At 45.0% G+C, this 21980-nt stretch overlaps 1 protein-coding gene across 1 annotated transcript in view; it reads left to right on the plus strand.

Annotated features, from left to right (window-relative positions):
• Window positions 1-21980, plus strand: part of SERPINE2 (serpin family E member 2) — a 428055-nt gene that overhangs the window by 392865 nt on the left and 13210 nt on the right. Inside the window, exon 8 of the mRNA XM_078665960.1 lies at window positions 1452-1535. Within this exon, the coding sequence (XP_078522086.1) occupies window positions 1452-1535 (84 nt within the window). The remainder of the gene's footprint in view (window positions 1-1451; window positions 1536-21980) is intronic.

Below are 21980 nucleotides of genomic sequence, written 5' to 3' on the forward strand. Positions count from 1 at the left end.
AGAGTCGCCAACTGTTGGGATCAAAATTATCTTAACGGGCCACACTTACCAGTGACCCATATATTACTAAGGACAAATAGTAATTCAGTCGGCAATGGAGAAGGTTCAATCGTTTATTCAATAAACAGAGACCCTGACAGGGGAGCCCCAGTCTACACAACCTCGGAGGTGCGCAGAGGAGACTGCCAGCATATTCAAAGTACAGAGCATATATAAGTTTCATACATTTAAGATGACACCTGACAAGGAAAAACACAGTTTGTCAGTGGGCCAAGAGGAATACCCATATATGGCACAATTGATTGTTAGTATCCCGAGCCTAGACTATTCCGGGGGCAGGTCAGCCGGGTGCCTCCTAGTCTATCTCGAGCCGGGGAGGACAGGAACAGCCTTTGTGAGAATGTGCGCATCCCGCAAGGAAGGCAGGTGCGACCTTGAGTTTCCCCTGAGCTACCAGTTAGCAGACACTGTACGCAATTTGGCTGACGTCTAGGTTTCGGGTAAAAGGCATGATCACGTGCTTTTGGGGAAACCGCCTTGATGCACGGAGAAACGAAACAAGATGGTTTCAGCCGTGCCCAGGATTACTTACTTGTAGAGAGTGAATTCTAGGTTGCTAAATGAATACATTTTATGCTAATTAGTCGATTATAGGTTTTCAGACTGATATTGGGCACATTAGGCCAATAATACATGTTTATATAAAATTCGATCCCTACAGTTGGTCCTTGTGGTATACTATGTTTCCCCGCCTAGGCTCAGAAGACTGTATGCAGAGTAGTGTGAAACCAGAGAGCTGCAGAGCTTTTTTATGAGGCACAGTGCTGTGCTGTCTTGTGTTTTTAGTCTCACTACTGGAGAGACAGGTGGACAGGGGTAGCTATACCTTTATACTTCTGGGACTTAAAAATATGAGAGTCCAGATGAAAGTCCCACAACACAACAGCTCTGAAACCCTCCAATAAGTTAGACCGTATAGATTGAAAGAGGAACCACCAAAAGAGTGTAAGAATCTTGTTACTCCTCCGTCATTCCCCATATCCTCCACTATACTCCTCGCCTTAGATTTGTACCCTCTGCTCGCCCATGTTTTTGAAAGAAATGCTGTGATATCGTTGTTTCATACAGGACAGTAACTGCTCTTGTAAAAACTTTCAAATAAAAGTTCATAATACTCAAATCTCATCAGTGTACTCTGTATAAATGGGACACCCTCGTTCTCTTCTGTTTTTCTTAATGTTATTGTTTATCCAGAGTATATCCTATTAACATATTAATTAAAAAATATTGCATGCTAGTTAATATTGTCGACACAGTCTTAGTCTGGAGAGGGCGTGAGCTTCCGAACTGTCTTTTCAACCTGAACTCGTTTTAATGTAAACATTGCACTGTCCCTTCAGTACCTATATGCAGTATATCAATTGCCTCATAATATATTTTCTGTTTTGCAGCTGCTGTCCTAATGGCAAGGTCCTCTCCCCCTTGGTTTATAGTAGATCGACCATTTGTATTCTTCATCAGACATAATGACACAGGTGAGTCTTGTTTTTATTGAACCGCAAATGTTTGTTAAAAACGCAATGGGAAAAAAACAGTCATTCACATTGCTGTAGGAGTATGTGGAATTAACACTTCCCTCCCAGCTAGCAAATTCTGCCCCAAGAGCAATCCTTACTCTTGAATAGTTTTATCTGTTTCCCAGTTGCACATAGCATGTTGTCCAGCATGTTGTCCATGTAAGGGGTAGGTAGAATAATTTGAAAAAAAGATTGAACTTTGGGAACATACCAGGGCCAAGGTGGCATTTAGAAGAAAATAGCCATTTGAAGCACAAACTATAGAAACTTGGATAGAACTAGATGGTGCAATATAGTATGCAAAAGATGAACATATTTGGGACAAAGTGGAGATCTAGAGTGCATATGCGACAAATGCACGTGAAATGTGAATGAACCTTTTGAATGTAAATGAGACCAGGCATCCAGAGAATACAGAAGTAAATAGTACTTGGCTTTCAGATGTTATGTTGAATGCTGATGAGTGGAATGTGGAATGCACATTAACCTGATTATGGAAAAGGATGCATGTTCAACAGGTGTAAGATATGGCATGCAGATTGAGGGCCTTATTTAGATTTTGGCGGATGGGATAATCCATCACAAATGTGCCGAATGTACCTTCTGCCATATTAGAAATGTATTCGAGCATTTGGCTATTGTAGTGCGCTGGACGGGATAAATGCCATTTTTAGTTTGAGCCTATGGTGACAACCTATTGTGTCTAAAAATAAAATATAAGAGGGGCTTTCAGCCTGCCCATTACTTAACATTCGTTGGCATCTTTATCACTCTTCTTTGCTGACTTCTAATTCGACAGCATGTGCACGACACGTCACTTACTGTACTTATTTAGGAGCTTCTATCAAGTAAAAAATTGATTAAAGTTAATTAGTGTCCATTGTGCTTTTTTTTTAGGTACTATTTCTTCTTTTTGCCATTTTCATGTAGCGCAACCATAATCCAACCCAAAGGCATTGGAGAGCTTTTTATATTGGGTGACTAGATTAAGAAAAACAAAAACCGGGACAGTGTCCACAAGAATAGAAGTTGTACTTAATTTTGCATCGACTGGAGGCAGGGTGGAGATGCGCAAGACTCCATCAAAAAATATTTGCCTTTGATATAAGTTTGGAAGAGATGTAAACATTTGACGGCTTTTTCTATAGTCCAAGTTTGGCAACTTTATCATTCAAATTAAAACAGATTTGCTCCTCTTTACATCCTGCTCTGTGCTTTACTGAGACACTAAAAGCACAGCAGGAGTGTTTTTAAAACAACTTTAAAACAATTTACATTCTTTCCCCTGATAAGGTAACAGGAGAGAAGGCCCTAGAACAGTGATACTCAATGTACGGCCTGGGGGCTGCTTGCGGCCCTCTTGACCTTTACATGGGGCCCCCTGTTGAACAGCAGCTCAAGCTGCTGTTTAATGGCTGAGCAACAATCAGGGCCGTACTGGGAACAAAAACTGTCCTTGGCAAAGTGCTCGGCCGGCCACCAGGGGGTTTGGAGGTGCAGCCGAGCTGTTTCCAGGGCCGGTTTCGGCCAATTTCGTTACAGTGGCCGATTTTTGCAGCTATGCTTCAAAAACGGCTCTGGAACAAAACCGGCCCCCAACCCTGGCGGCCCACCGGGGAAATGCCCGGTGCCTCCTATGGCCAGTCCAGCCCTGGCAATAATAATCCCAAAAAAATGTTAAACGGGCAAGCATTTATTAACCTGCAAGTAAATGTTTGGCCGCTGATTTAACAGGTTTTTACACCACCTTACACAATCCCTGACCCACCCAGCCCCCCAACCACCACCCTGCTGGCATCAGTGCGGCACTCGGTCACACCGCAGATTGTACTTTGCAGCCCCGGGAAAATGTTTTTGAGTGCCCATGCCCTAGAACATGTGGCCCTGAACTCTATTTTATGTCTAACGTGCACTCTCAAAGACCATCTCCACAAAACCGGAACATTAATTAGTTTTAATTAAAACTGCCTGGACCTATCATGAAAAACTAGGACGGTCCGGGGAAATTTGGGACATCTGGTCACCCTAGCTTTATATAGGCACTAGTTACATTATTACACAAATTCACATTATGTTCATTTGCGCATGGGACTTTTTTTTATTTCAAAAAAAGATTTATCGAAAAATTAAAGGGGTTGTGAAAACAATACTTCGTACAGACAATTATTTACCAATGCATAAAGACAGGAAAGAATGCTTAAGAATGCTATTGATATACAAAAAACCTTCAAGGCAATAGAAGTGTAACTTAGAAAACTATATGGAAACATTCAGAGGTTCATAAATATCGCGAATCTCACTACATGTCAAAAATACACAAATTAATCCGAATTATATAAAAGCAAACAATAGGAAGTCAGGTAGGCTTGGTAACTTCTTGCATTGAGGGAGCTGGGCACAGGACTTTTAAGAATTTTAGAATCTCAGGATATTGAGCTACCCACATGGCCATACTGACTGGAGCAGGTGTCTACAACCTTTAATAAGAGCCACTTATGATTGATATAAATCCGCCTGAGCTACTAATAGTAATAGTATTGCAGTAGTGACCACAGCAGACCAGATTACTTTAATGGCCACCAAAAGCAAAATTATCAGAGGTGATCACCTCAGTACATCAGGCAGGGTTGCCAGCACTAAGGTAAAAAAAGGCGTTATCAAATTGGAATTACTGTATATGGGTGATGTTTAATAGCCCCAGTTGCAATGTCCCTGGAATCCAGGTCATAATAAGTCACCCTAAAGCTGCATAATATATCACTCAAGTTTGAGGCATGTGGGCTGCTAAATTCATATCTGTAGCATAGATTGCCGCCTAGTGTTGGGTCCGGATGATTGCACATTGTTGTCCTGGAAGAGTCTTCGAAGTATCACGAGATAGGTGGCTCCTCCCCTGGACTACAGTGCGCATGGGCATCGACTCCATCCCCAGATTGTTTTTTTCCGCCATTGGGTTCGGATGTGATTTCGACGTCTCCTGTTCGGAATCGTAAAGGAACTTTATCTAGGCCAAAAGGCCTTCTCGGCACCGTCGGTATTGTTCGCGTTCGGTCCCGTCTATCTTCCAGCTCGTAGAGTCGGATATCCGGGGGGTCGTGAGACTCTTCGGTGATCGGGGCCTAGTCAACGCAGCAAGACTTCGACGGCCTGGAACGGAGTCCGTTCAAGAAATGTCCCGTGTGTGGATCCAAGTACCAACACATCAACGTCCATCCTGTGTGCAACAAGTGCCTGTCGCCGGACCACGACGAGGCCAACTGTATGGCCTGTTCCAGATTTCGATCTAAAAAACGATCAAGCTTCGGCGCGTGGCGCGCCTTGAGGCCCAGCGATCGGCTCCAGCACCGGTGGACATCTTTGACGACCCCGCGGAAGACTAACCAGTGCGTCACCTGCAGATTTCACCTACCCCGATGGAGGTCGAGTCCGAAGACGGAGCTGACGACCACAGTCCCGACGTTGAAGAAATCGTCGAAGGTAGGGGACGACGACGAAGCATATGGGGCCATGGAAGATAGCTCGGAGGATGAGCTATGCCCCGTTCGTACTCTTACGAAGGCTCAAGTCACGGGATCGCCACGCGGCCTTACCCACGACCTTACACCTCGATCCACGGCCCCGCCTTCCGGCTCGGCTACGGACACCTCCGCGGAGCCGCCATTACAGAAAACTAAACCGAAACCCTCGGTACCGGTGAAAACAAAGATGGCCGACACGCCATCGAAACCGAAGACGTCCGCTCCGGTGCCGACGTCGTCGTCTTCGGGGGCCCCCAAACTGGCGCACGCTGCAGACCAGGCTAAGGTGCCGAAGGTGGTTGCCGAGCCAAGCTCTAAGAAGCCCATCGGGTCGGAGTCTACCAAGGGAGACAAGCCGACGCCCAAGAAGACTGCCGTTCCTGCATCGGGAAAGTCTGTCGCGCCGAAGACCAAGGGGCCCGTCGACTCGAAGTCGGTGAAGGCCGCAGAGCCGAGGTCTGGGGCCGTGACCCCTAAAGGGAAACCGATCGATCCGAAGCCATCGGCATCAACGTCTACGGTAGTGGACAGTGTAACGGACGCACCGGTCCCGAGTGCTCCTCGGCCGGACCACCACAAGTCAGCCACGCTCGGGTCTTCCCCAGGGGGCGGACCACGGACATCAGTCGGATCGACGAAACCGTCAGCTTCCTTTACGAAGCAGGTCTCGGACTCCCTCAAGCGCCTTAAGGTCAAGGCTTCAGCATCGGAACCGAAGCCTCCTTCCGCGCCGAAGCTACAAGACGCACCGAAGACCTAATCGGCACCGCTCGTCTACACGTTGCCGCCTAAGGTGGCGCCAAAGGCCTTTGCACCGCGGTCGGTGCCCAAAGACACCGTGTCGACGTCCACTCCACCGGCTGGGCCCGTGGGTCCTCGACAACCTTTGGTTGAAGAACGTTCGGAGCATTTCATCGATGCCGACACCGGCAAACTCACGCTCTACAAGAGGAAGATTACGTCGCAACCTTTGCAGTCCTTTATAATTCCTCTGAAACGTAAAAAGACTGCAGCAGACACCCCTGTTCTGGTGGAACAAATTCTTCCTCAGCATAGGCGAAGTGCCACACCTTCACCCACGTACTCAAATGGGGATGGAGGGGACCAAGATGAGGAGTACAACTTCCCTGCTCATACAGAGCCTGATGAGCAGCAGGAATCATGGATGGATACTGGTGATCAAGGGGACCAGCACACGGTCCAGGATCCACAGGTCTTTCACGTAAAACAGTCCCCCACAGAGAACTCTGCGGCGTTTAATGCCTTAATCGAAAGGGCGGCTACAAACCATAAGGTGGAGATGCATGCTGACCCCGTGGAAGTGGACTTCCTTTTTGACAATTTCTCTACTGCTGAAAAAACTGTCAAGACTCTCCCCATGTTGAAAGGGGTCCTTAAGCATGCGGCCGACATTTGCAAGGAACCCACAAGATCCCGGGTGGTAAACCCACGCATCGAGAAGAAATACAGACCGGCACCTGGCGACCCCACCTACATACGGGGCCAGTTGCCTTTGGACTCTTTGGTGGTCTCTAATGCCCGCAAGAGGGCAAACTCCCAGACGACGGGTGAAGCTCCTCCCCCAGACAAAGAGTCAAAAGTGCTGGAGGCATCTGGGAAGAGGGTAGCAGCTCAGGCGGCCAACATATGGCGCATCTCAAACACGCAGGCTCTGTTGGCCAGATACGATAGGGCACACTACGACACCCTAGAGCAGCTGTTACAACACCTCCCAGACCAGTTTAAAGAGGGAGCTGAGATGCTTATCCAGGAGGGGAAGCTCATCTCCAACGCTGCTATAAAGTGTGCGCTAGATGTTGCAGACACAGCAGCGAGAGCGATCAACACTAGTGTGATGTTGAGGCGTCAGGCATAGCTCCGCATCTCGGGATTCAAGCCAAAGATGCAGACTACTATCCTCAACCAACCCGTTAATCCTGACAGGTTGTTTGGCCCAGAGGTGGACACCACCCTGGAGAAGATCAAAAAAGATACAGAGACTGCCAAATCCATGGGAGCTCTCCAGTCACAACAATTTAGGGGGAACACTTTTCGTCGCTCAGGCACTCGAGGTGTTAACAGAGGGCACATGTTGCAGCAGACGCCATTCAATAAAGGTGGCACACAATCCTCCTACAGCAAGCAGGGCAGAGGTGGATACAGAGGAAACAGTGCCAAGGGTAGAGGCAGAGGCAACAACAGTTCCCGTACCTCTGCCGCCAACAAACAGTGACTCCCTGTCACTGCCCCCCGACCATCCAACACCTGTCGGGGGGAGACTCCAACAGTTCCTGCCCGTCTGGAAGTCCATCGCCACAGAAAGGTGGGTCAGGAAACTTATCCAGTTCGGCTATTGTTTAGAACTGACATCCACCCCACCACCCATGCCCCCAAAACACCGTCCTATGTCAGCAGAGCACTTGCACTTATTGCAGCAGGAGGTTCTAGTGATGCTGCAAAAAGGCGCAATAGAGCTCGTGCCGGTGGAGGAGGAAGGCACAGGGGTTTATTCCCTGTACTTCCTCATCCCAAAGGACGGCTCGCTCAGACCGATTCTGGACCTCCGCCCCTTAAACCAGTACATTCTTTCAGAACACTTTCACATGTTGACACTGCAGCAGGTTCTTCCCTTGTTACAACAAGGAGACTTCCTCGCAACCTTGGACCTCAAAGATGCTTACTTTCACATACCACTCCACCCCTCCCACAGAAAGTACCTCAGGTTCACCATCCAAAACAGGCATTACCAGTTCAAGGTGCTCCCCTTCGGAGTGACCACTGCTCCCAGAGTGTTCACAAAATGTCTGGCGACAGTGGCGGCACACCTTCGGAGACAGAGTATACATGTCTACCCTTATCTGGACGACTGGCTCGTGCACGCAAAGTCAGCCCAGCAGTGCGCCGCCGACATGACCCACACCATTCACCTTCTTCACAGTCTAGGATTTACACTGAACTACCCGAAGTCACACCTCCAGCCAATCCATGTGCGGCAGTATTTAGGCGCGACTATCAATACTCTGGCTGCCACAGCTCAACCAAACCCAGCGAGGATCGCCACCATCCAGTCGCTGATCCAGAAGTTCAGACCACAACACTCGCTCCCAGCGAGAGTGTTCATGCAGTTGATAGGCATGTTGGCCTCCTGCATCTTCATAGTCCCGCACGCGAGACTCCATATGCGTCCGCTCCAAGAATGCTTAGCGCATCAGTGGACTCAGGCTCAAGGACAACTAACCGACCTAGTGTTGGTGACGGGTCGGGCATACAACTCTGCATTGGTGGAATCCACACAACCTTTGCAAGGGCCGACCGTTCCAGGAGCCTGTGCCACAGATTACTCCAACGACGGACGCGTCTCTCCTAGGATGGGGGGTGCATGTGCTCCACTATACGGTGCAGGGGGTATGGACAACGCAACAAAGGAAGATGCACATCAACTACTTGGAGCTGATGGCAATCTTCATGGCACTCAAGTCCTTCAAAGTACACCTGTGCAACAAAGTCGTGTTGATCCGGACGGACAACATGACAGCTATGTACTACATCCAAAAGCAGGGAGGTACACACTCTCCACAGTTGTCTCATCTGGCTCAGAGCATGTGGAAGTGGGCCATTCAGAGGAACATCTTCCTCATGGCGGAACACCTCCCGGGCACGGACAATCAGATGGCGGATCTGCTCAGCAGGTACAGCCACCAGATGCACGAGTGGGAGTTACATCCGTCAGTGCTCCGCCCGTACTTCCAGCAGTGGGGTCGTCCAGAGATAGACCTGTTTGCCACGGAGGAAAACGCAAAATGCCAAAGCTTTGCCGCCAGGTTCCCTCACACACAGTCGCAGGGCAATGCGATATGGATGAACTGGTCAGGCAGATTTGCGTACGCTTTTCCCCCAGCGCCTCTCATTCCGCTGGTGGCAAAGCTAAGGCAACACTCGATGACGCTCATCCTAGTTGCTCCAACGTGGGCGCGACAATCGTGGTACGCCACGTTCCTCGAACTCTCTGTGGTACCGCATCAAAGACTGCACCTCACACCCCGGCTCTTGACGCAGAACCGTGGAGACATTCAGCACCCAGATCTGCAGCAGCTCAATCTGGCGATCTGGCTCCTGAGGTCTTAGAGTTTGGCTACCTTGATTTGCCCCCTGAATGCATGGACATCATCCGGGAGGCAAGGAAGCCCACTACCAGAGCTTGCTATGCAGCAAAATGGAAGCGGTTTGTCATCTACTGTACCGAGCACGCTATTAACCCGCTCGATGCCTCCATTCCTAATATCATCTGCTATCTGTTGCATCTTTACAAATGCAATCTAGCATACGCTTCCATTAGGATACACTTATCCGCCATAGCGGCTTACCTCCAAAACGGGCAGCATCGCTCTGTCTTCAGGGTGCCTGCCATTAAAGCATTCCTAGAAGGGCTGAAGCGGGTCATCCCTCCCAGGACCCCGCCAGATCCTGTGTGGAACCTCAATGTGGTGCTCACCAGATTGATGGGTCCCCCATTTGAACCTCTGCATTCATGTGAACTTCAGTTCCTCACATGGAAAGTGGCTTTTCTCATTGCCATAACGTCTCTACGACGTGTTGGTGAGCTGCAGACGCTCACCATCCAAGAGCCATTTATACAGATTCATTCAAACAGGGTGGTGCTGCGCACTAACCCCAAATTTCTCCCTAAGGTTGTGTCGCAGTTTCATGTCAATCAAACTATCGAACTGCCCGCATTCTTTCCCAACCCAGAAACGGTAGCAGAAAGGATGCTCCATACGCTTGATGTCAAAAGAGCGCTTATGTACTACATTGACAGAACACAACCCTTTAGAAAGACACAGCAACTCTTTGTTTCCTTCGCAGCTCAGCACAAAGGCAACCCCATTTCCAAAGCAGGAATAGCCAGGTGGATCGTTAAGTGTATTCAGATTTGCTATCAGAAGACTAAGCGCACTTTAACGGTCCCCCCCCAGGGCACACTCCACACGCAAGTTGGGGGCCTCCATGGCATTCCTGGGTAACATTCCTTTGGAAGACATTTGTAGGGAAGCCACATGGTCTACACCACATACGTTTACCAAACATTACTGTGTGGATGTGCATTCCAAACAGCAGGCAGCTGTAGGACAGGCTGTTCTTAAAACACTTTTTCAGACTTCTGCTGCTGGCACGGGCGGCCGCCGTTAATGGAGGGACTGCTATGTATTCTATGCTACAGATATGAATTTAGCAGCCCACATGCCTCGAACTGAATATGCTACTTACCAGTATGCATCTGTTCTTGGCATGTAGGGCTGCTAACATTCATATCGCCCGCCCTCCTCCCCGGCGCCCGTAGCGGCTGCAGACTTTTTTCTTACACTTTATCTCTAGCATGGCCATCACTTTCACTGTTAAACTCCATCTTTGCCACAATGGCTAAAAACAATCTGGGGATGGAGTCGATGCCCATGCGCACTGTAGTCCAGGGGAGGAGCCACCTATCTCGTGATACTTCGAAGACTCTTCCAGGACAACAATGTGCAATCATCCGGACCCAACACTAGGCGGCGATCTATGCTACAGATATGAATGTTAGCAGCCCTACATGCCAAGAACAGATGCATACTGGTAAGTAGCATATTCATTATCAACCCTACATATAACATAGCATGTGTATTGGTAAAGTGCACGTTCACAGTGAAGGCCATCTTGGCATTGAAATAAGTTTATGGTTACCCACCTCAATGCTTAGATTGGTTGTAATGGAGATTAAACTAGAAAATCAGTTGGAAATAAAACCATTTTTCCTCCAAACATCAGATGATGAGTTCTAAAAATACAAACAATTGTGTCATGGACACATGCGTTTCATTTTGGTATATGTATACTAATTCAAACAAGAAAAATCTGCTAATGTAGTGGGCACCTAGGAGAGCTACGTACAGGTAGCTGGAGAGCTATCATTAGCTCACGAGCTATTCGTTGGAATAGCCTGGACTAGAGCCATTATCTGCCTAGCGGTGACTCAGATTTTTGCCTTTCACGCTGGTTCCAACCATTTAATTCTAAAACGTCATTTAGATTGGGGTCACTGTTAGCAAAAAGTTACACTACCGCGCCATCTTGTGTTCAAAGGAAGTAAACACACGATGTAACTGAATCACATAATTTAGGCTGACTATTTACTCTTGGCATACACCCAACTAAATTTACTAAACCCAAGTTAGAACACAAACCACGAGGAGGGCGAACAATAAAGAGCTTTTATCGCGTTTCACTAGCGAGAAAAGGCAAGGAGGGGAAATTTGAAGCAATTAATCAATCAATCAATCAATCATGCCATTTGTATAGCGCACTACTCAGCCGGGAGGGTCTCAAGGCGCTTGATTGATTGATTGATCCAATTGCACCACATAGGATAAACGCGTTTTTGTGGCCGATTTATTCGGAGGTATAGAGTTCGAATTAAATTCTCGGTGGAAATAGTTATTTATTGTTTCTCATTATAAAGATCGGATCTGATCTTCACGCTTGCTAAAAAGGACATTTGGGAATTTTAATTCCTTTCTTTATCAGCTTTATCTGTAATATTACTTAGGGCTACGTTGAAAAAATACTGTTGTGCACCAGAGCTATAAAAAAGCTAACCAAATCAGCCTTTCCTCCTTCAAAAGTCGACGAAGATTACCTTTAAATAGTAACACAGCCTGATCCAAAGAATGTGCAAAAACAGCGACATGACCTGTTATATGAAAAGGGATTTTTTTAGACGGTTTCTTCCGAGATATTACATTTCAGTGCCTTGACGAACTGCCGCCGATCTCAAACAAAATACCTTATGGGGCTATTTACTATACACGTCCGCAAAGACTATATAGCTGATTGCCCTGGTGTGTGCCTTCACACATCTTGCCACATGCTAATCATGTGTGGCACAAACGAAATAACGTTTTACAGCTGTAATTACTCTATAGCTTGTACCTTGTTGCAGCAAAACAAGGTGTGTATTAGCGAGTGTCACCGGAGTGCTATTTGCCGAGACTGCATTGTTTTACTGCTCTTCCTGACTGAGAGGATACATCTGGATACCTAAGGGGCTTTGCTTCAACTGTTCACGGCCCCTGCTTCGCGGGTGCCGTTCAGGGAACTCCAGCGCTGTGCTTGTAATCTCACGGAGGGACTGTGAGGCCCAGCAGGCAATTCTTCATCCCACACCTGCTGCCTCTTCCCTCCGTGGACACGCCCCCGCCTGGCTGCTCAAATATCCCCGTTCTGCTCTCGCTCCTCGAGTGCTATTTGCCGAGACTGCATTGTTTTACTGCTCTTCCTGACTGAGAGGATACATCTGGATACCTAAGGGGCTTTGCTTCAACTGTTCACGGCCCCCGCTTCGCAGGTGCCGTTCAGGGAACTCCAGCGCTGTGCTTGTAATCTCACGGAGGGACTGCGAGGCCCAGCAGGCAATTCTTCATCCCACACCTGCTGCCTCCTCCCTCCGTGGACACGCCCCCACCTGGCTAAGGTTCTATAACTAATACAGCGACGGGGATGCGCGCGGGACAAAGCGCGGGGCTAAGCCCGGGCAAAGGGCGGGCCCTCTGAGGCCCTCAGAGGCTGAAGTAGGCTGGGCTGGGCCCCCTCCCTTGTTTACGTTATTATATGAAATGTGGTCTAAATAAGTTTACTCTACACATATCTTATGGTTCCATTGCTCAATTTTAATCCCTGCCTGGTGTACAATTTTTATAGCTTTATAACACTTATATATTTCTCCTTTTATTTTTATTTTATTGCGCTTGTTTGGATCTTCAAAATGACGGCAAAAAAATTAAGGTCAGGGCGTGTACTAGTGGGTAGGTCATGTTCTAAGACAAAATCAAATCCCCTGCGTAATTGCGTAATAAAGATACCGCCACTCTACAGTTAAAGGGTAAATGTCAATTGTATAGTTTATGGGAAAGAAGAAAGGACAAAGCTCTGTCTGAGGGGTTAAAGCATGAAGTAATCAAGGGTAAAGACGTAAAGGAGGACATACTCTCAATAAAAGATAATAGTAATCAGGCGGATGCTTTGGCAACGTCACTATTTGAGAAATCTTCCTCTGATACTGCGGCGGGAGGCCTTCCTGATTCCCACGCTCCACAGAGGCATGTAGAGATTGCTTCTGGGGTGCTCAGACTAAATAACTCTATATCCTCCCACGGCATCTTTTCGAAATTAACTGAGGTATTAGTACATTTCCCCCTGTTACCTCCTAAGGAGGATCCAATAGTTCCTGATATAGATACAGAGACTCAGAAGAAGCAGTCCGACATTGTACATAACACTGCGTCAGATCTCACTAATACTAATGACGTATTAGCAACGCCAGGGCTCCAACTTTTTAGTAGTACTCCCTCTAATAAGTCAGTTTTCTATATCTCGGGTAAATTTTTCATCTAGCCCCGTTATGAATAATATTCTTCCTAGTTCTCCTACTGGAAATGACATTATAATATCCAAATCTTTACTCTCCCTAGAACATCTACTATCATCCATCTGATTATTATTGGAAAAATTTGTCGGCGGCTCAGACTGTGTCCTAGATACGGTAACCCAAATACTTAGGGTATTACTAAAAAGTAATTATGGGACCAAATCTGGTTCGCATCATGAGACTGCTCACTTAGACGTGAAAGTGAGCAAAAATAAGGAGTCTATAATTGAGTCTGAAGGTGTTCCTTTAGCCTCAGACTTAGTTCTAGTTGACCTAAATAAAAACTCCCAAGTTTCCAATGGAAAAACAATAGGCGTTTTCTCGGGGAGTAGTCCGGCTGGCAAATCAAAATCTGCCAGCGGTAATTGTGTTGCCCAACTTGATCTAAAAATAGAAACTCTGACTGACCCTGATAAAATGTTAAAAAAAGATTTATTTCCAATTTTTACACCACAAACAAATAAAGAAAAAGAGGCTATTGTAGATTCTCCAAAAAAGAAGAAAAGGGCAACAATAGCCAAGCAAAAAAAGCAAAGAGAAAAAAAGAGGAAACCAAACCATAGATTCTTTAAAAAAAGACAGAGGAAAATTAATTTTGAAGACAACAAAGAGACTTTGTCTGAAAAAATTTCTCTCCAAGACTCTGTGTCCAACTTATCTCAAGAATTAATTGGTCAAATTAAATCTGACAAAGTAACCATGATTACCGATTTCTTGGGGCCTTCTAATTACCCTGGGTATGGTGAAAAGTTTATTACTGCAAATGGCTCAACACCAGTTCTTAATCCTTTAGCTACACCCTTTCCGGTTAAGATTGCAATTGAACATGCCCCTAAATTACCCACTCCTGAAAAGGAAAGTATAGATACTGTTTTCTTAGATTTCATTCCTCTCTTCGACTTGGATCCTATTTTAAATAGATCTGTACTTCTTAACTGCTTCCGAGAGATTGAAAGTTTGAAATTAATTCAGTCAAACGATATAGATGTTTTATCACTTTTAAACCTTGATGTTGGGAAGATATCAAGGGTTAAATTTCACTCAAAACTAGTATTAAATCATATTTTACTATGGTCTGTAGAATTACAAATAAGGGGGGATTGATGTCTCCCCTTTTTTCTTAGTGAAAACCTGTAATAAAAGACCTACAAATCCGTCGATAGCCTATGGAGTAACTCCAGGCGTTTTAGAGCGGTCCTCAACAAAAACTGAGGAATTAAAAATCTGTGTATCGAAAAACGTACGACAAGTGCTTTATAAAAATCCTCTACCCCTCCAACCAACTCTGGTAGAAGATGTTTCCAAATGGAGCTGGTTGCCTGGTGTTCTGTCAAGTAAATCCACCTCCGCTCCCAATTTGTATTCTAATTTTTAACATTGATTTAAAAATAATTTCGTGGAATACGGCTGGATTAAAGAATAGTCCCGAAAAATTGTTATATTTGTATACCTTAGAAGCTGACGTAATTTGTCTCCAAGAGACTTGGGTGGATGGGAAATTCTTGGCGGAAAAGGATTACTACGTGTTGGATGGCAGTGCAGTTCCCTCGAGGAGAGGTCATGCCAAAGGTGGGTTGGCTTTCCTACTTTCCAACAAGTTCAAATGGTACTACACCTATTACCTAGACCCTAATAATTTGTTCGAGGCAATAACTTTGTCAAACTTAGTTAAGGATGACCCACGGAAATCACTTGTATTGTTAAATGTCTATATTCCCCCGGATGCATGTTTTAATGTAGGTTTAAAAACGATTTTTTCCTTTATACAGAATCTTCTTGATTCCGAGTCCCCTCCTCACATTTTGTTAATAGGGACTTCAATTGTAAAATCTCAAACTGTAGCCTCGACTTGTTCAGGAATAAATTCAAGGAGGAATCACTTCAGATTCCGCAAGCCCTATTCCCTGGGAACATCAAGACAAATAAGAGAGGGAAATTACTCTTGGAGGGAATATTAGAGGTTGATAGTATAATAATAAATGGAAGGCTCCCCTCGGACATCCCGGCTAATTTCACACATAAATGTAAAAACGGTGAATCTATACTCGATTATGTGGTAGCAGGCAATACCCTTTTCTATCTTCTGAAAGATCTGTCTGTATGTAATACAGAACTTAGTGACCATAAGGTATTGGTTCTTAGTGTATACTTTAACCCCCTCCCTGTGGACACTTGGCATATAAACAATGATCTGGTAACTTTTGGAGCCAATTCTGGGAGATGTTACTGGAACTTTGGGGCCATTGGGAGTTTGATGAATATTTTGGAGTCCACTGTGGAGAATTTGTTTCAATGGGAAGGAAATGTACTACAATGCTTCTGTAATTTTCTGAAAGCAGTAATTTCTATAGCAAAAAAATCTTATCCTGCAAAAAAAACCAAAATAATCCTAAACTGTCTACGGTATTTGAATATCGAAATAAATAAATTGGTTAGGGAGCAATATCTCTGTTATACCTTGGAAAGATATCATAAAATAGTTCTTTTAAGAAGAAGGAAAAAGCGGGTGAAGGCCAGATTGAAGAGAGAGAATGAAGACTCCTTGTGGATCAAACTTCGGGAAGCCTCCTATAGGGGACAAGCTAAGTTATTTTGTACGATAATTGGTGAGGGTTGTGGTCTAAGATCTAGACCTTCCCCAATTTCTATAGATGAGAAGATCTGGGTCGAATACATCGAGCAATTATATAGCAGTAATGGCCTGCCCCTTGACAATGATACTTTATACGAGGTTAATCATCCTTATGGCCCCCCCCCCAGTCCGAGAAGGACATTGAACTAGCCATTAAGGGCTTGCGTTCTTCGGGCGCGATGGGTCCGGATGAACTCCCCATCTCGGTCATAAAACATCAGGGTGAGCATTGGAGCAAAATTCTTTTTCCAGTTTTTAAATTATGCTTTGTCAGTGGAACTGTTCTACCCTCCTGGAAAGGAAGCATATTAGTCCCCCTCTTTAAGAAAGGAGCTAGAGACTTGCCACAAAACTATCGTCAAATTGCTCTTTTAGATGCCATAGGCAAGGTTTTTGCAAAATGCCTTCTTAACTCGATCAACGATTGGGTGCTTAAGGCCGAAATCTTACCCCATGAACAGACTGGGTTTAGGCAAAAGCATGGCACTTTAGATAATCTGACTGCATTGCAGGTCATAATTGAGAAATATGTCAAGGTTCGTGGAGGGGGAATTTATGGCGCCTTTATTGACTTCTCCACAGCCTTTGATAAAGTGGATAGATCCTTGCTGTGGAGAAAGTTATTTGCTTTAGGGATGCCTCCCACTCTTATTAATTTAGTTCGAGCCCTGCACTCAGACACCTGGTGCAGAGTGTTGATGGGCGGGGAAAGGGGGCTCTCTAGAGTAATTACCACAATAAATGGCTTAAAACAGGGTTGCCTATTGGCTCCCCTGTTATTTTCCCTGTATATAACTGATCTCCCCCAGGTTTTATCTGCAAGTAAAGGTATAATTCCGATCTTGGGGGGTGCCCAATTGCATGCCTAATGTATGCAGACGATATTCTGATCATGGATCTTACTCCAAAAGGTCTGAATAGCCGCCTGCGCGCCTTATATAAATATGCGGAGGTGCATTATCTAAAAATAAATACCGCAAAAAGTAAAGTAATGTGCTTTACGGGTAAGAAAAGGTCAAAATATGCGAACTTTCACTGGTCTGTGGGGGGACAAAGACTAGATGTAGTACAATCTTACATTTTCCTTGGAAAAATAGTTACTAGTAACTTAAGTGAAAAAGCACACATAGCTAATAACACACGGAAAGCTATTGCCCAAGGGAAGAGTTTGATTTCACTTTATAAGGCTACTGGTAGTAGGCATTTTGCGATATTGCTGGAGGTTTTTCGAGCTAAAATTCCAGCATCATTACTTTATGGTTTGGAAATAGTCGACATAAAAAATTGGAGCTTCTTGAATGCAACGGAAGGCAAAATTCTACGTAGTCTAGCGTCTGTCAATACAGCAAGTTCAACAGCTGCCCTTAGACAGGAATTCGGCTTACGTAGTAGCTGGGTTCAAGGCCTATCGGGAATTGTGCGTTGGGTTTTTAACCTGGCAAAGGGAGAACCTGGCACTTTAAGGCATCTTCTAAAAACTGAGTTATTGGGAAATTTTAATGAACACTCGCTCATTGTAAAGAACTTCAGAATTGCTGCCGATCTTTTACAATTGGATAAATCAGTTTTATTCACCCTATCGGCATATCAGCTGAAATCTACCGTGAAGTTAGCCTCCTGGGAATTATGTTTTAGAATGGATAGGGAGGTCTGTATAGCGAAGAAAGGTATTACTCCAACCATTGACTCTTGTTTAATGAGGAAAGCCCAACCATATGTTTGGAATCTCCCTCATGGAGTCCGGCGTCTACTGTTTCTATTGAGGCAGGATTTAATTCCTCTGAACTCTCTAACAACCAGATGGTATGGCTCCTAATCTATTTGTGACTTCTGTAATAGCAAAATTTTGGATATGTATCACGTTATTTTTGTGTGCCCGGCCCTAATGGTGCATAGGCAAAAGTGGTTAAAACCTATTTGTCTTCAATTGAGTATACTTTCAGCTACTACTTTTCTTGATGCTATTCATAACCCTCCAAATGAAATGTTCTGTTTTAAATTGTATAATTTTTTTATGTTTTTTAGCGATATACTAGAAGGTTATATATATGTCTACTTATGTTCAAACTGTTTATTTGTTTTTGCATCGTGCTCATGATTATATGTTATTGTATTCAATTTGTTCATTCTTTTATGTGGATCTCAATGAGTTCCAAAACCATAAATAAATAAACTTGAAACTTGAGTGTCACCTGCCACTGTTGGCTCACCTCAGAGCGCTGTTAGGTGGTAATACGAATTCAAAGCAGCGTTCTGCAGCCAGCGCAGACCACGTCAGTGTTTTTTTTTTTCTTTTAGCCATGGTACTGTACTATATGGTTAACCGCATGCGCACTAGCGGGTTTCCCGCTGCGCGCTGAAATTTTGAAAAACCCGCGTTACATGACAAGCTCAGCTCGTCATCAGCGTAGCGCAGGTTACGCTCATGACGAGCTGAGCTCGTCATGAGCGTAGAAGGGGTTAAAACCCTTTGACAAGGCCAGTAGCTCTCCCTTAGGAGAGACCGATTGGCTTTGCCACTGCTTGTTTGATGGAGTATCCCATCCGCCAAACCTTAAATAAGGCCCTAAGCATGCAGATTGAAGGGAAAGTGCCTGGAATGCTGAGAGTGCATGGAATGCTGAGAGTGCATGACGTGAAATTGACATGAAACACAGAGGATGCACGGGAATGCTGAGAACACATGTGGGATGCCACCAGTCAGGCGCACAATGCCCACGGGGCTCCAAGCACTTCAGACCCCCTCCCCCCTGTCGTGTGTGTGTATCTGCCTGGGCCGGGACAGTTTACCGGGCACACGACCATAGTTTTTGAGCTGCTGTAGGCTGGCTGGTCTGGCGTCCGTCTTATTGCAGCTGCACCCGAGTTTTTCCCCAGGTCTTTAAAAGGCCATTTACTTGTTCACAAGGCTTTGTTGTTTTTTCACCCCTTCTTAGAGCCCCTGCATCTCCACTCTGCTATTGCTGTCAGAATTAGCCCCCCCCTGAAATTTTTAGTAGCCCCCCCCCCTGAAATTTGCCTCTAGTTGCGCCTCTGCCACCACTACATATGTAAAACAGAGCACGTTGAGATGTAGAATCGTGTCAAAACCTACATTGGCGAGGGGGCACGGAAAATGAATGAAGCGTTGAAGTCGGATGGGATGCAGAATCTTTGTGGAATGTAGGTGGGACGCATGGAGTGCCACGGAGGTATTTGGATTGCTGGGGAAAAGTTTGATGAGATGGAGATCTATGGAATGCAGAGGGCACACATGCCATGCAGAATGGATTTAATGGCATGGAGGTTTGTGGGATGCAATAGTTTGACATGCAGATGAGGGAAAGCTACGAAAGGCAGTTGAGACTAGTAATTGGAACAAGTTATGTAGAAAGCAGCTAGGGCGCGTGGTGGAATGCAGAGGAAACATTTGAGGGCAAAGGAACAACAGTTAAATGGGTAAAAAAATTATATTTTGTGGCTCAAATTAATATCCAAAGGGATGAGAGGTGCTTGGAGCCAGATATAGAACCATTTCAAAAACTCTCTGACTTATCAAATATGAAGAGACACGAGGAACAAAGTATCTTTGCTGGAGGAAAATTAGAAAAAACATAGCGTTTATCCTTTTCATAGTTTGTATGCATATTATAAAACTGTTTAGTTGTAAAACTCGTCTTGATTAAAATAGTAATATCCATAATGATGTATACCTGCAACAGTCTGAAATTGAGACTTTCAAAATGCAGTAGTCTTGGGAATATACGGTGCTATATAGCAAGGACAATTGCATTCATTTTATACTTATCAACCTCCTGACCCTAACCCTTCGTTTGTGGGATTAACGGGCTTTGCCTCTCTTGCTTTAGTTAAATCAGTGAGAACCATAAAGTAGGGTGATTGTAATGCCTTCATGAATCTTCCATCTCTGTTAGGGTGAACCTATTGACTGGCTTGAGATGTTGGGGCTTCAGCAAATCATGGGCTTCACTCGTGGGCGGCTCTGTGCATGACATGATTTCCACCTCTAAGCAAGTAATCTCTCCACGTCCACCAGCTTTCTGGCTTGGGTGGACGAATTGATCTTCCCTTTTCTTGTCTGACCTTTGAAACTGTTTAGCTGTCCGTCAGCCCTCTTTTTTTTTTTTAAATTATTTTTTTAGCAAAAATCTTACATAAAAAATATCATGGAGGAGCTTTGGGTCTGTGCTCCTCATCCATTGGTCTGTTAAATGGTCATTTACATTTTGTTTACACACAGCACAATATATATATAGGATGGGGCAGAGGTTCTAGAGGCTTCAGCCATTACCCCAGATCACGGAGTTATGGTATTTTTCTAGTGCACATCCACTTACAAAACAGTACCCTTTAATGCTAGGGCTGGTAAGCAAGTGTATCCTTCCATTATTATTTTTTTTCATTTCCACTGACTGTCCTACGAGTCCACTCGCTGATGCTTCAAGTGTGCACATCTCATGAGGACACTGTTGTAGGAGCCCATCTTAGAATGGCGATTCTGATTAGTTATTAATAGAGCAATTAAAAAGACTTCAAAAGATTGCTCGTTGTGCATGCAAGAGTGTTCATCTTTCTTTATCAATGTTTACAATTCCAAGATGACTGACGCATTGTTTTGTGTAAGTCTGCTCTCTTGAAATGGTTAACATTGATTAAGTAGTCAAAAAAAGTTAAATAATATGGGCATCATGGCTATCATTAAATTTTGGGAGTTTGGATACTTTATTGATAATTCACTAATACTAAAGAATGTGAAACCCAATTCTGAAATGGCTGCCGATGTGTACACAAATATTGGCAAAGCCATTACTCCGCAGACAGCCATCATCTTCTCTGTAACCAAAAGTCATCCAATTTTCACCTTGTTTCATTGTATTTTTTTTTTTGTTGTTTTTTTTTAACATTGTCTTTATTGCTGTGTCAAGCTTTACAGCATATAGTTATTATGCAGTCATACATGTTACAGTGTGTATCAAACAAACCCCTCCGGGGTAACAATTAAACTCCCAACAAAATGTCCCCCCCTATCCTGCCCCGTCATCCTATAGTATTGTACAACATAATATATTGTGCATTCGAACCCAATCTACATATCACAGAAGTGCATCACCCAGTACCAATGGCCTACTTCCATTCTGAGAAGGTCAAGACCTGCTGTAATTGCAAACATTAAGTTTGAAATATATACTTCCCTACAATGTTGCCACTCCTCCTCCCCTCATAACAGCCTCATTAATTATAGTTTCCCCCCTCACCTCCCTGAGGGAAGGAGAGCCCGCTGCCTCGCCCAATGACCGGGGTTGATCTATCGCCTCTTCCTGTTCGTGTCTGCAGCAGCTCTCTGGGAGAGCAGGTATGTAGTTAGGGGGCCCCATATATCTTTTGGTCGAGACGTTCGTGGGAGCAGTTCAGAGTAACATAGTGATTGTTCCTGCCAGGTGGACAAGTCCTGAATCCAGTCTTTAAATTTGCGAGCTCGCCCGTCCCCATTTGCAGGTGACTCTTCTCTTTGCTATGAGGAAACCCAGCGCTAGGAACTTTTTATGTGTCGTAGCAATGTCCTGGTTGCAACTCAGCAGTGCTATCAATGGGGTCGGCTGTATCTGTTTGTCTAACATGCGTGACATACCCTCGAATACCTGTGCCCAGTAGTCTCGTATCTGTTGACCCTGCCATGCTAAGTGATAGAAATCCGCCCCTTCACTTCTGCATCTCGCACACCTGTCATCCTCTCGTAGCTTAATTTTGTGGAGTTTAGGGAGTTTAGCCGGAGTGTAATATCGTCTGTGTATGAA

Source organism: Lissotriton helveticus, chromosome 11 (genome assembly GCF_964261635.1).
Source record: "Lissotriton helveticus chromosome 11, aLisHel1.1, whole genome shotgun sequence".
Classification (NCBI taxonomy): domain Eukaryota; kingdom Metazoa; phylum Chordata; class Amphibia; order Caudata; family Salamandridae; genus Lissotriton; species Lissotriton helveticus.